Consider the following 15,000-nt stretch of genomic DNA (forward strand, 5'->3'; position numbering starts at 1 on the left):
CCCTCCTCAGGTCTTCATGTCCTCCTCAGTAAGACAGAACTCGCCTCGCTTCCCTGAGCAGCTTCCACTGGTCAGTAACTACACAGTGAGTGTGTGTGGTGTGTGTGTGTGTGTGCATATATACTGTGTGTGTGTGTGTGTGTGTGTATATACTGTGTGTGTGTGTATGTATATACTGTGTGTGTGTGTTGTTGTGTGTGTGTGTGTGTGTGTGTGTGTGTATATACTGTGGTGTGTGTGTGTGTGTGTATATACTGTGTGTGTGTGTGTGTGTGTATGTATATACTGTGTGTGTGTGTATGTATATACTGTGTGTGTGTGTATGTATATACTGTGTGTGTGTGTGTGTATGTATATACTGTGTGTGTGTGTGTGTGTGTATGTATATACTGTGTGTGTGTGTGTGTGTGTATGTATATACTGTGTGTGTGTGTGTGTGTGTATGTATATACTGTGTGTGTGTGTGTGTATATATACTGTGTGTGTGTGTGTTGTATTATACTGTGTGTGTGTGTATGTATATACTGTGTGTGTGTGTGTATGTATATACTGTGTGTGTGTGTGTGCATATATACTGTGTGTGTGTGTGTGTGTGTGTGTATGTATATACTGTGTGTGTGTGTGTGTATGTATATACTGTGTGTGTGTGTGTATATATACTGTGTGTGTGTGTGTATATATGTGTGTGTGTGTGCATATATACTGTGTGTGTGTGTGTGTGTGTATGTATATACTGTGTGTGTGTGTATGTATATACTGTGTGTGTGTGTGTGTGTGTGTGTGTGCATATATACTGTGTGTGTGTGTGTATGTATATACTGTGTGTGTGTGTGTGTGCATATATACTGTGTGTGTGTGTGTATGTATATACTGTGTGTGTGTGTGTGTGTGCATATATACTGTGTGTGTGTGTGTGTATACTGTGTGTGTGTATGTATATACTGTGTGTGTGTGTGTATACTCTGTGTGTGTGTGTGTGTGTGTACTGTGATGAAGACTGTGATGTTCAGTCTGTTGACAAAATGCACTTATTGTCTCTTTGGACAGAAGAGTCTGAATGACATGATGTCATGTAAATGTGTGTGTGTGTGTGTGTGTGTGTGTGTGTGTGTGTGTATGTCTCCCCCCCTCAGGGCGAGCTCAGCCCCCCCCTCCTGATTGAACTCCCCCTGCGCTGCCTGGTGCTCTGTGCCCAGGTGCATGCTGGGATGTGGAGGAGGAACGGCTTCTCATTGATCAACCAGGTGAGTCACAACATGAAGTTCCTGTGACATCACATGACATCACATGACATCACATGACATCACATGACACATGAGTTGTGTAATATTCTGTGTGTGTGTGTGTGTTTCAGATCTACTATTACCACAATGTGAAGTGCAGAGTGGAGATGTTTGACAAGGACATCATCATGCTGCAGGTAGAACCACACTCTACTGATAGAACCAGACAGTACTGATAGAACCAGACTCTACTGATAGAACCACACTCTACTGATAGAACCAGACTCTACTGATAGAACCGCACTCTACTGATAGAACCAGACTGTACTGATAGAACCGCACTCTACTGATAGAACCAGACTGTACTGATAGAACCGCACTCTACTGATAGAACCAGACTGTACTGATAGAACCGCACTCTACTGATAGAACCAGACTGTACTGATAGAACCGCACTCTACTGATAGAACCAGACTGTACTGATAGAACCGCACTCTACTGATAGAACCAGACTGTACTGATAGAACCAGACTCTACTGATAGAACCGCACTCTACTGATAGAACCAGACTGTACTGATAGAACCAGACTGTACTGATAGAACCAGACTGTACTGATAGAACCGCACTCTACTGATAGAACCAGACTGTACTGATAGAACCGCACTCTACTGATAGAACCAGACTGTACTGATAGAACCAGACTCTTCTGATAGAACCGCACTCTACTGATTGAACCAGACTGTACTGATAGAACCGCACTCTACTGATAGAACCGCACTCTACTGATTGAACCAGACTCTACTGATAGAACCGCACTCTACTGATAGAACCAGACTCTACTGTTAGAACCACCCTCTACCGATAGAACCAGACTCTTCTGATAGAACCAGACTGTACTGATAGAACTGCCCTCTACTGATAGAACCACACTCTACTGATAGAACCAGACATTACTGATAGAACCGCACTCTACTGATAGAACCAGACTCTACTGATAGAACCAGACTGTACTGATAGAACCGCACTCTACTGATAGAACCGCATTCTACTGATAGAACCAGACTGTACTGATAGAACCGCACTGTACTGATAGAACCGCACTCTACTGATAGAACCGCACTCTACTGATAGAACCAGACTGTACTGATAGAACCAGACTGTACTGATAGAACCGCACTCTACTGATAGAACCAGACTGTACTGATTGAACCAGACTGTACTGATAGAACCGCACTCTACTGATAGAACCAGACTCTACTGATTGGACCGCACTCTACTGATAGAACCACACTCTACTTTTAGAACCAGACTCTATTCATAGAACAATAATCTACTGGTAGTCTTATACTAGGTAAATGTAATTTATTATAAAATATATATGTGTCTTACCATGATGAACAGATTTGACTGTGTGTGTGTGTGTGTGTGTGTGTGTGTGTGTGTGTGTGTGTGTGTGCGCAGGCCGGAGCGTCCATGATGGATCCAAACCACTTCCTGATGATCGTTCTGAGTCGCTTTGAGCTTTTCCACATTTTCAGCTCCGCAGACTGTAGGAAGAGATACAGAGACGCCAACAAGGTCAGTATCTACTGACACTACTGACACTACTGACTCTACTGACTCTACTGACTCTACTGACTCTACAGCAGACTGTAGGAAGAGATACAGAGACGCCAACAAGGTCAGTATCTACTGACACTACTGACACTACTGACTCTACTGACTCTACTGACTCTACTGACTCTACAGCAGACTGTAGGAAGAGATACAGAGACGCCAACAAGGTCAGTATCTACTGACTCTACTGACTCGACTGACTCGACTGACTCTACTGACTCTACTGACACTACAGCAGACTGTAGGAAGAGATACAGAGATGCCAACAAGGTTAGTATCTACTGACACTACTGACTACTAATGACTCTGACTCTACTGACTCTGACTCTACTGACACTGACTCTACTGACTCTGACTCTACTGACTCTACTGACTCTGACTCTACTGACTCTGACTCTAATGACTCTACTGACTCTGACTCTACTGACTCTGACTCTACTGACTCTACTGACTCTGACTCTAATGACTCTACTGACTCTGACTCTAATGACTCTGACTCTACTGACTCTACTGACTCTGACTCTACTGACTGACTCTACTGACTCTACTGACTCTGACTCTAATGACTCTACTGACTCTGACTCTACTGACTCTGACTCTACTGACACTGACTCTACTGACTCTGACTCTACTGACTCTACTGACTCTGACTCTACTGACTCTGACTCTAATGACTCTACTGACTCTGACTCTAATGACTCTACTGACTCTGACTCTACTGACTCTGACTCTACTGACTCTACTGACTCTGACTCTAATGACTCTACTGACTCTGACTCTAATGACTCTGACTCTACTGACTCTACTGACTCTGACTCTACTGACTGACTCTACTGACTCTACTGACTCTGACTCTAATGACTCTACTGACTCTGACTCTACTGACTGACTCTAATGACTCTACTGACTCTGACTCTACTGACTCTGACTCTACTGACTCTACTGACTCTGACTCTATTGACTCTACTGACTCTGACTCTACTGACTCTGACTCTAATGACTCTGACTCTACTGACTCTGACTCTACTGACTCTAACTCTACTGACTCTGACTACTGACTCTGACTCTACTGACTCTGACTCTACTGACTCTGACTCTACTGACTCCACTGACACTACTGACACTACTGACTCTACTGACTCTACAGCAGACTGTAGGAAGAGAAACAGAGACGCCAACAAGGTTAGTATCTACTGACACTACTGACTACTGACTCTGACTCTACTGACTCTGACTCTACTGACACTGACTCTACTGACTCTGACTCTACTGACTGTACTGACTCTGACTCTAATGACTCTACTGACTCTGACTCTACTGACTCTACTGACTCTGACTCTACTGACTGACTCTACTGACTCTACTGACTCTACTGACTCTGACTCTACTGACACTGACTCTACTGACTCTGACTCTACTGACTCTACTGACTCTGACTCTACTGACTCTACTGACTCTGACTCTACTGACTGACTCTACTGACTCTACTGACTCTGACTCTACTGACTCTACTGACTCTGACTCTACTGACTCTACTGACTCTGACTCTACTGACTGACTCTACTGACTCTACTGACTCTGACTCTACTGACTCTAATGACTCTGACTCTACTGACTCTACTGACTCTGACTCTACTGACTGATTCTACTGACTCTACTGACTCTGACTCTACTGACACTGACTCTAATGACTCTGACTCTACTGACTCTACTGACTGACTCTACTGACTGACTCTACTGACTCTGACTCTACTGACTCTGACTCTACTGACTCTGACTCTAATGACTCTGACTCTACTGACTCTACTGACTCTGACTCTACTGACTGACTCTACTGACTCTACTGACTCTACTGACTCTGACTCTACTGACTGACTCTACTGACTCTACTGACTCTGACTCTACTGACTAACTCTACTGACTCTACTGACTCTGACTCTACTGACTCTACTGACTCTGACTCTACTGACTCTGACTCTACAGCAGACAGCAGGAAGAGATACAGAGACGCCAACAAGGTCAATCCTCCCCTCCCTGACTCATCTGTCTCTCTCTCTCCCTACCTGTCTCTCCCTGTCTCTCTCTCTTTACCTGCCTCTCTCTCTACCTGTCTCTCTCCACCTGTCTGCTTCTCTCTCTACCTGTCTCTCTCTCCACCTGTCTGTCTCTCTCCCTACCTGTCTCTCTCTCCCCCTACCTGTCTCTGCCCGTCTGTCTCTCCCTACCTGTCTCTCTCTCTCCCCCTACTTGTCTCTGCCGGTCTGTCTCTCCCTACCTGTCTCTCTCTCCACCTGTCTGTCTCTCAGGACGTGGTGCAGCAGAACAACACTCTGATAGAAGAGATGTTGCACCTCATCATCATGGTTGTTGGTGAGTCTCCACATTCATAACATTCATATATTTTTCATCCAGTAATATAGAACCGGACAACTGTTATAGCAGTAATCCACTGGAGGGCGTTCTGCTGTGCTTACTGTTACCATGGTGATGAGTCAAGGCTGTGATCGTGGTTACCATGGTGATGAGTCAAGGCTGTGATCGTGGTTACCATGGTGATGAGTCAAGGCTGTGATCGTGGTTACCATGGTGATGAGTCAAGGCTGTGATCGTGGTTGCCATGGTGATGAGTCAAGGCTGTGATCGTGGTTGCCATGGTGATGAGTCTAGGCTGTGATCGTGGTTGCCATGGTGATGAGTCCAGGCTGTGATCATGGTTAGCATGGTGATGAGTCTAGGCTGTGATTGTGGTTATCATGGCGATGAATCTAGGCTGTGATCATGGTTACCATGGTGATGAGTCAAGGCTGTGATCGTGGTTGCCATGGTGATGAGTCTAGGCTGTGATTGTGGTTGCCATGGTGATGAGTCTAGGCTGTGATGGTACAGAGCACCCTCCAGATGATTATGGCTCTTATACAACAGTTCCCAACATGTGTACTATCTTCACTAAGTAGCTCAATGGTTACTACAACAGTTACCATAGCAACTAGCGGGGGTATCTGTAATGGTGTTAACTGGAGGACCTGGTGACTTGTGTGTGTGTGTGTGTGTGTGTGTGTGTGTGTGTGTGTGTGTGTGTGTGTGTGTGTGTGTGTGTGTGTGCAGGCGAGCGCTTCGTGGCGGGCGTTGGTCAGGTCGAAGCCTGTGATGAAGTCAGGAGGGAAATCATCCACCAGCTGTCAATCAGACCCATGGCTCACAGCGAGCTGGTGAAGGCTCTGCCAGAGAACGTGAGACAGCTACCTGTCTGTCTGTCTGTCTGTCTGTCTGTCTGTCTTGTCTTTATGACTTTACTATATTACTTCTTATTGTATTGTACTGTGTCTATAAGAAGGTTCTATATAAATGTGTGTTCTTTGCAGGAGAACAAGGAGACCGGACTGGAGAGAGTGATCGACAGCGTCGCTTCATTCAAGTCAGTCTGTGTTCTGCAGCACTTCCACTTTAAAACACATCCACCTTAACCAGTTCCATCCACCTTAACCAGTTCCATCCACCTTAACCAGTTCCATCCACCTTAACCAGTTCCATCCACCTTAACCAGCAGTGTGTGTGTGTGTGTGTGTGTTCCTGCAGGAAGCCTGGAGTGACAGGCAGAGGTTTGTATGAACTCAGACCAGAGTGGTACAAACACTTCAACCTCTACTTCCACCACTACTCCAGAGCCGACCAGTCCAAGGTACTCTCTCTCTCTCCCTCTCCCTCTCCCTCCCTCTCTCTTTCTCTCCCTCTCCCTCTCCCTCTCCCTCTCCCTCTCCCCCTCTCCCTCTCTCTCTCTCTCTCTCACACACACACACACAGTAAAGTCTCAAAAGGTCCCATAGTAAAGTCTCACAGTTAAGTCTCAGTAAAGTATCAAAAAGTCTGATAATGAAGTCTCAGTAAAGTCTCATAGTGAAGTCTCATTCTGAAATCTCACAGTGAAGTCTCATAATGAAGTCTCAGTAAGTCTCATAGTGATGTCTCACAGTGACGTCTCATAGTGAAGTCTCACAGTGAAGTCTCATAGTAAAGTCTCAGTGAAGTCTCATAGTAAAGTCTCACAGTGAATTCTCACAGTGAATTCTCAGTGAATTCTCACAGTGAAGTCTGATAGTGAAGTCTGAGTAAGTCATAGTGAAGTCTCATAGTAAAGTCTCACTGTGAAGTCTCATAGTGAAGTCTCACTGTGAAGTCTCATAGTGAAGTCTCACAGTAAAGTCTCATAGTAAAGTCTCACAGTGAATTCTCACAGTGAATTCTCACAGTGAAGTCTGATAGTGAAGTCTGAGTAAGTCATAGTGAAGTCTCATAGTAAAGTCTCACTGTGAAGTCTCATAGTGAAGTCTCACAGTGAAGTCTCACAGTGAAGTCTCATAGTGAAGTCTCACAGTGAAGTCTCATAGTGAAGTCTCATAGTGAAGTCTCACAGTAAAGTCTCATAGTAAAGTCTCACAGTGAAGTCTCATAATGAAGTCTCGCAGTGAAGTCTCATAGTGAAGTCTCATAGTGAAGTCTCATAGTGAAGTCTCACAGCGAAGTCTCACAATGAAGTCTCTCAGTGAAGTCTCATAATGAAGTCTCATAATGAAGTCTCACAGTGAAGTCTCATAATGAAGTCTCGCAGTGAAGTCTCATAGTGAAGTCTCATAGTGAAGTCTCATAGTGAAGTCTCACAGCGAAGTCTCATAATGAAGTCTCACAGCGAAGTCTCACAGTGAAGTCTCATAATGAAGTCTCACAGTGAAGTCTCACAGCGAAGTCTCATAATGAAGTCTCACAGCGAAGTCTCATAATGAAGTCTCACAGTGAAGTCTCATAGTGAAGTCTCACAGCGAAGTCTCATAATGAAGTCTCACAGTGAAGTCTCACAGCGAAGTCTCATAATGAAGTCTCGCAGTGAAGTCTCATAGTGAAGTCTCGCAGTGAAGTCTCATAGTGAAGTCTCACAGCGAAGTCTCATAATGAAGTCTCACAGTGAAGTCTCATAGTAAAGTCTCATAATGAAGTCTCACAGTGAAGTCTCATAGTGAAGTCTCATAGTGAAGTCTCATAATGAAGTCTCACAGTGAAGTCTCATAGTGAAGTCTCATAATGAAGTCTCACAGTGAAGTCTCATAGTGAAGTCTCATAATGAAGTCTCACAGTGAAGTCTCATAGTGAAGGTGCGGTGTGAGCGTTGTCATGGTAACTGTGTGTCATGTGTCTTTAGGCTGAGGAGGCCCAGAGGAAGCTGAGGAGACAGAATGGAGAAGACACAGGTAGATGTTTCACTTCAACATGTGGAACCATCACACTGTGACTGATGAGGCTGCTAATGTTCTGATGTGTGTGTGTGTGTGTGTGTGTGTGTGTGTGTGTGTGTGTGTGTGTGTGTGTGTGTGTGTGTGTGTCCCAGCCCTGCCCCCCCCGGCCCTCCCCCCCCTCTGTCCCCTGTTTGCCAGCCTGGTGAACCTGCTGCAGTGTGACGTCCTGCTGGCTGTGGAGGGAGCCGTGCTGCAGTGGGCCGTGGAGCCGAGTGGGGGGGGGTGGAGCGAGTCCATGCTGCAGAGGGTGAGGGGGGGGGGAGGGGGGGAGGGAGTCCATGCTGCAGAGGGTGAGGGGGGGGGAGGGGGGAGGGAGGGGGGGAGAGGGGGGAGAGGGAGTCCATGCTGCAGAGGGTGGGGGGTGGGGGGGGTTAGGGTGAGTTGTTTCCAGGTTAATTTAAAATACTGTCTAAACTGACAGCGGCTTACAGATGTTACTTGGGGGGCGTGGCCTCTGGCGGTGTGGCTGGTCCTCGGGCGGTGTGGGCGGGGCCTCCGGTGGTGTGGGCGGGGCCTCGGGCGGTGTGGGCGGGGCGTCTTGTTTTTATATTTGATGTGACAGGTTCTGTATTGATCACTCAGACAATCTGTTAAATAAATCCATTTTGATTCCATGATGGAAGAAAATAAACTGTGTGTGTGTGTGTGTGTGTGTGTGTGTGTGTGTGTGTGTGTGTGTGTGTGTGTGTGTGTGTGTGTGTGTGTGTGTGTGTGTGTGTGTGTGTGTAGGTGCTCCACCTGGTCGGCATGGCTCTGCTGGAGGAGCAGCAGCAGCTGGAGAACAGCAACGGAGACGATGATGTCACCTTCAACTACACCAGCAAGATAACACGTCAGTGCACACACGCACACACACACACACACATAAACACACACACACACATAAACACACACACACACACACACACTAACCCTCTCCCTCACTGTCACTACACCTTCTGTAATGTTTGTCTGCAATAAGAATACCATGTCTGCTCACGTGTGTGTGTGTGTGTGTGTGTGTGTGTGTGTGTGTGTGTGTGTGTGTGTGTGTGTGTGTGTGTGTGTGTGTGTGTGTGTGTGTGTGTGTGTGTGTGTGTGTGTGTGTGTGTGTGTGTGTGTGTGTGTGTGTGTGTGTGTGTGTGCCAGGTCCAGGAGAAGCTCCCAGTACATCAGGAAGTGTTCTGGCTCTGCTGGAGAGTCTGCAGAACGCTCCACACCTGGAGGTTCACAAAGACATGATCACCTGGATCCTCAAGGTGCAGAATCCTCTAGAAGTCTGTGATCTTCTAGAAGTCTGTGATCCTCTAGATGTTTGTGATCCTCTAGATGTTTGTGATCCTCTAGAAGTCTGTGATCTTCTAGAAGTCTGTGATCCTCTAGATGTTTGTGATCCTCTAGATGTTTGTGATCCTCTAGATGTTTGTGATCCTCTAGAAGTCTGTGATCCTCTAGATGTTTGTGATCCTCTAGACGTTTGTGATCCTCTAGATGTTTGTGATCCTCTAGAAGTTTGTGATCCTCTAGAAGTTTGTGATCCTCTAGAAGTTTGTGATCCTCTGTGATCCTCTAGATGTTTGTGATCCTCTAGAAGTTTGTGATCCTCTAGATGTTTGTGATCCTCTGTGATCCTCTAGATGTTTGTGATCCTTTAGAAGTTTGTGATCCTCTAGAAGTTTCTCTGGGTCAACTAGAAGTTTCTGTGTGCAGATGGTGGCGAACATCAAAACCACGAGGGAACGAACCGCCTCCACCTCTACTGCCTCCACCAGCCAGGGACAAGGACTGGAGGATGTAGGACACACACACACAGACACACACACACACACACACACACAGACACACACACACACACACACACACACACACACACAGACACACACACACACACACACACACCACCTATGTTTTGTATCCTGCTCTCAAATTTTAACTTTTGAAAACATGAAAAATCAAACAGGAATCAGGTGTTTTACTGTCAGCTGATCAGAGATCAGATCGACTGAACATCAGAACAAACATCCACCAGAAAAATGGAAGGAGTCTTTCAATAATTGATCAGTATTGATTATTCCGGGTCAAGTTGTTCTTGTTCGTTAGTTTTAGCAAATATTGGTCATATTCATGCTTTGATCCGAAGATGAAAACAATAAAACCTTTGTGATATTCTAAAGATCATACGACCTCAACAGACACATGACATGTTAGAAACAACATACATGATGCTTGTGGAAGTTCAGATCATTTACAAATGTAACTACTGATTTATCCAATAAATGTGTCTCCATCTCTATTTATCACATAAATACTTTTTGCAATAGTGAGAAAATTTCATGGAAATTTCCTGTTTCCGTTCAGCTGTTCAAAACATTCAAAACATCATAATTCACATAAAAATACTTGGATGGAACCCAGCTGCCTCCATCAGCTTTTCTATTGAGTGAATATCAGCTGTGTTCAGATCAGCTACTGTCTGTTTATTATCTGTGTAATCTACAGCTGGAATAAAACTAAATCTGAATAAAGCTAAATCAGCTCCTCCTTAAATACATAATGAAGTTATAATTAATCATAACAAAGCTAAATGAGTGGGTTGTTTCCTCCAGACTGTGAGTTTAGGATAAGGACTTTATAATAAATGATATAAAGCTCGGTCCTGTTCCTCAGACAGTTTAGGATAAGGACTTTATAATAAATGATATAAAGCTCGGTCCTGTTCCTCAGACGGTGCGGGACAGGGACAAGGCGGAGAGGAAGAGGAAGGCGGAGATGGCCCGGCTGAGGAGGGAGAAGATCATGGCTCAGATGTCTGAGATGCAGAAACATTTCATCAACGAGAACAAAGAGCTTTTCCAACAGAGTCTGGAGGAGCTGGAGGCTTCAACCTCTGCTGCTGCAGAGCACAGGTACACACTGTACATACTGTGTGTACATATATAATATACATACATACTGTATGTACATATATAATATACATATACAGTAAATACATACACCAGAACACAGGTACACACTGTACATACTGTGTGTACATATATAATATACATATACAGAAAATACATACACCAGAACACAGGTACACACTGTACATACTGTGTGTACATATATAATATACATATACAGTAAATACATACACCAGAACACAGGTACACACTGTACATACTGTATGTACATACATAATATACATATACAGTAAATACATACACCAGAACACAGGTACACACTGTACATCTCTGTCTCTATTTGAGCGGTTCAGTTTCACCTAAAAATCAAATTCAACTATTTACTGACTGAAATGAATCAAATGAGTTGCCAGTGACACCAGTAGCAGGTTACTGGTGTCACTGGTGTTAACTGACACTGGTGTTAACTGACACTGTTGTTAACTGACTGACACTGGTGTTAACTGACACTGTTGTTAACTGACTGACACTGGTGTTAACTAACTGACACTGTTGTTAACTGACTGACCCTGTTGTTAACTGACCCTGTTGTTAACTGACTGACCCTGTTGTTAACTGACTGACACTGGTGTTAACTGACACTGTTGTTAACTGACTGACACTGGTGTTAACTAACTGACACTGTTGTTAACTGACACTGGTGTTAACTGACACTGTTGTTAACTGACTGACACTGGTGTTAACTAACTGACACTGTTGTTAACTGACACTGGTGTTAACTGACACTGTTGTTAACTGACTGACCCTGTTGTTAACTGACACTAGTGTTAACTGACACTGTTGTTAACTGACACTGTTGTTAACTCACTGACACTGGTGTTAACTGACACTAGTGTTAACTGACACTGTTGTTAACTCACTGACACTGGTGTTAACTGACTGACACTGTTGTTAACTGACACTGTTCTTAACTGACACTGTTGTTAACTGACTGACCCTGTTGTTAACTGACACTGGTGTTAACTGACCCTGTTGTTAACTGACTGACCCTGTTGTTAACTGACACTAGTGTTAACTGACACTGTTGTTAACTCACTGACACTGGTGTTAACTGACTGACACTGTTGTTAACTGACACTGTTGTTAACTGACACTGTTGTTAACTGACTGACCCTGTTGTTAACTGACACTGGTGTTAACTGACCCTGTTGTTAACTGACCCTGTTGTTAACTGACACTGTTGTTAACTGACTGACACTGTTGTTAACTGACACTGGTGTTAACTGACACTGTTTTTAACTGACTGACACTGGTGTTAACTGACTGACACTGGTGTTAACTGACACTGTTTTTAACTGACACTGTTGTTAACTGACCCTGTTGTTAACTGACTGACACTGTTGTTAACTGACTGACACTGTTGTTAACTGACTGACTGACACTGTTGTTAACTGACTGACCCTGTTGTTAACTAACTGACACTGTTGTTAACTGACCCTGTTGTTAACTGACTGACACTGTTGTTAACTGACTGACACTGTTGTTAACTGACACTGTTGTTAACTGACCCTGTTGTTAACTAACTGACTGACACTGTTGTTAACTGACACTGGTGTTAACTGACCCTGGTGTTAACTGACCCTGTTGTTAACTGACTGACACTGTTGTTAACTGACACTGTTGTTAACTGACTGACACTGTTGTTAACTGACCCTGTTGTTAACTGACCCTGTTGTTAACTGACTGACCCTGTTGTTAACTGACCCTGGTGTTAACTGACCCTGTTGTTAACTGACACTGTTGTTAACTGACTGACCCTGTTGTTAACTGACTGACCCTGTTGTTAACTGACCCTGTTGTTAACTGACCCTGTTGTTAACTGACTGACCCTGTTGTTAACTGACCCTGTTGTTAACTGACCCTGTTGTTAACTGACTGACCCTGTTGTTAACTGACCCTGTTGTTAACTGACACTGTTGTTAACTGACTGACACTGTTGTTAACTGACCCTGTTGTTAACTGACTGACCCTGTTGTTAACTGACCCTGTTGTTAACTGACACTGTTGTTTACTGACCCTGGTGTTAACTGACCCTGTTGTTAACTGACACTGTTGTTAACTGACTGACCCTGTTGTTAACTGACTGACCCTGTTGTTAACTGACCCTGTTGTTAACTGACTGACCCTGTTGTTAACTGACCCTGTTGTTAACTGACCCTGTTGTTAACTGACACTGTTGTTAACTGACCCTGTTGTTAACTGACCCTGTTGTTAACTGACCTTGTTAACGGTCTGCCCCCCCAGCCCCCCCGGGGCAGAGGTGTGTGTGTTGGAGGTGTGTGTGGGTCCCAGGCGGTCGGGTGGCGGGGAGCGGCGTCAGCTGGTGACCTGCATCCTGTGTCAGGAGGAGCAGGAGGTCAGAGGTCACGGCAGAGCCATGGTGCTGGCCGCCTTCGTCCAGAGGTCCACCGTCCTGTCCAAGAACCGGAGCCGCCCCCCCCCCGACCCCGGTCAGATCAATACGTCTATAAGTCTGATTAGCTGTGATATATATATAGTTACTACAGTAATTGAGTAAAGTTGGTTGATTAGCTGTAATATGTTTATTAGTAGTAGTGCAGTAATAAGTCTATTGATTAGCTGTACTATATTAATGTTTATTGGTGATGTTTATGTAAGGGATAAAGACCGACGAGGTCCATTATCAGGAATTAATGGACGACAGGGAGGCCAGAACTGTGCGGATGCTTCAGCAGACCATTAATTCCTGATAATGGACCTCGTCGGTCTTTATCCCTCTTACACCATGGTCACTGGCAAAGAAAAGAAATGAAGACCATTCATTTATATTTTCATGTGTTTTGTAATCAAAATCTAAAGTTTTTCACAAGCCATAACTCAGTTTCCCTGGTAACACCTGAGGGTTTGACTAATACCCTTTTCACGAACATACAAATTGGAAACGGAGGCTTTGACTGCGTCCCTGTTGCTATGGTTACTCATGTTAGATACAGGCTGATGCTACGTAGCCAGCGCATTAATTTAGAACGGAGAACAGACAGTTTCACTGGAACTACTTAGTAGGTGTCCATTATCAGGAATTAATGGACACCCTGCAGCCAATCAGAATCGAGTATTCACCCAGACCATGGTATAATGGTGATGATAAGCCTAACCCTATGTCTGTATTGCTGATGAGTATTGATCCGTGTGTGTGTGTGTGTGTGTGTGTTTCAGAGCGTCACGACCCTCTGTTCATGCACCCTGACCTGGCGTTCGGCACACACACCGCGAGCTGTGGACACATCATGCACGCCACCTGCTGGCAGAGGTACGACACTGCAGCTCAAACACACCGCCAACTCCTAAAACAGTGTGGTGACAAACCAGTCTGCCCATGGACCATGGAGGTCCACCAGTCCAACCATGGAGGTCCACCAGTCCAACCATGGACCATGGAGGTCCACCAGTCCAACCATGGAGGTCCACCAGTCCAACCATGGAGGTCCACCAGTCCGGCCATGGACACAACCATGTCTCTCATTGCATTCTGGTCTCTCTCCTGCTCCTGCAGTGCATTCTGGTCTCTCTCCTGCTCCTGTGGTGGAGAAACTGGTCTCTCTCTTCTCTGATGGATCTCTCCCTGTATGATTGTTGAACGTCTCTTGGTGAAAAATGGCGGCTCTAGAAAGAAGCCCTCGCTCTTTGATCCTGAGGGACTGACACCAAAACCTGACGTTTACCGCTGAGGTTTTACATCCTGAAACATTTTCTCATATCAAACTGGAAACATCTGGAGGTGACGTCACCTCGTCTGTGATTGGCCGGTTATCCGCCAAGAAGAAAAACACAACTAACTGCTAAGTATATAACATCACCAGTAGCTGTTACATTTTAGAGATTTCCTTTAACAAACCTTCAACCAAAGAGGAGCAGGTCAGTGGAATGAGCTGCTGTAGTGATCAGTGGCCTCTTGGTCCTCCTGGTCTTCA

At 44.9% G+C, this 15,000-nt stretch overlaps 1 protein-coding gene across 1 annotated transcript in view; it reads left to right on the forward strand.

Moving 5' to 3' along the window:
• Positions 1-8: 8 nt before the first annotated feature.
• LOC139640747 (E3 ubiquitin-protein ligase UBR2-like) overlaps positions 9-15,000 on the forward strand; it is a gene marked incomplete at its 3' end in the record, with an annotated part of 24,505 nt that continues 9,513 nt past the window's right edge. The window contains exons 1-16 of the mRNA XM_071514924.1: positions 9-70; positions 1,134-1,244; positions 1,355-1,420; positions 2,686-2,802; positions 5,148-5,211; positions 5,947-6,071; positions 6,204-6,256; positions 6,418-6,520; positions 8,033-8,081; positions 8,219-8,373; positions 8,856-8,958; positions 9,255-9,364; positions 9,816-9,899; positions 10,830-11,011; positions 13,313-13,518; positions 14,246-14,339. Of these exons, the coding sequence (XP_071371025.1) occupies positions 17-70; positions 1,134-1,244; positions 1,355-1,420; positions 2,686-2,802; positions 5,148-5,211; positions 5,947-6,071; positions 6,204-6,256; positions 6,418-6,520; positions 8,033-8,081; positions 8,219-8,373; positions 8,856-8,958; positions 9,255-9,364; positions 9,816-9,899; positions 10,830-11,011; positions 13,313-13,518; positions 14,246-14,339 (1,676 nt within the window). The remainder of the gene's footprint in view (positions 71-1,133; positions 1,245-1,354; positions 1,421-2,685; positions 2,803-5,147; positions 5,212-5,946; positions 6,072-6,203; positions 6,257-6,417; positions 6,521-8,032; positions 8,082-8,218; positions 8,374-8,855; positions 8,959-9,254; positions 9,365-9,815; positions 9,900-10,829; positions 11,012-13,312; positions 13,519-14,245; positions 14,340-15,000) is intronic.

The sequence above is a fragment of the Centroberyx affinis genome, unplaced genomic scaffold, assembly GCF_046629955.1.
Source record: "Centroberyx affinis isolate AG114_WGS23_722 - 3 ecotype Tasmania unplaced genomic scaffold, CSIRO-AGI_Caff_v1 ptg010387l_1, whole genome shotgun sequence".
Classification (NCBI taxonomy): domain Eukaryota; kingdom Metazoa; phylum Chordata; class Actinopteri; order Beryciformes; family Berycidae; genus Centroberyx; species Centroberyx affinis.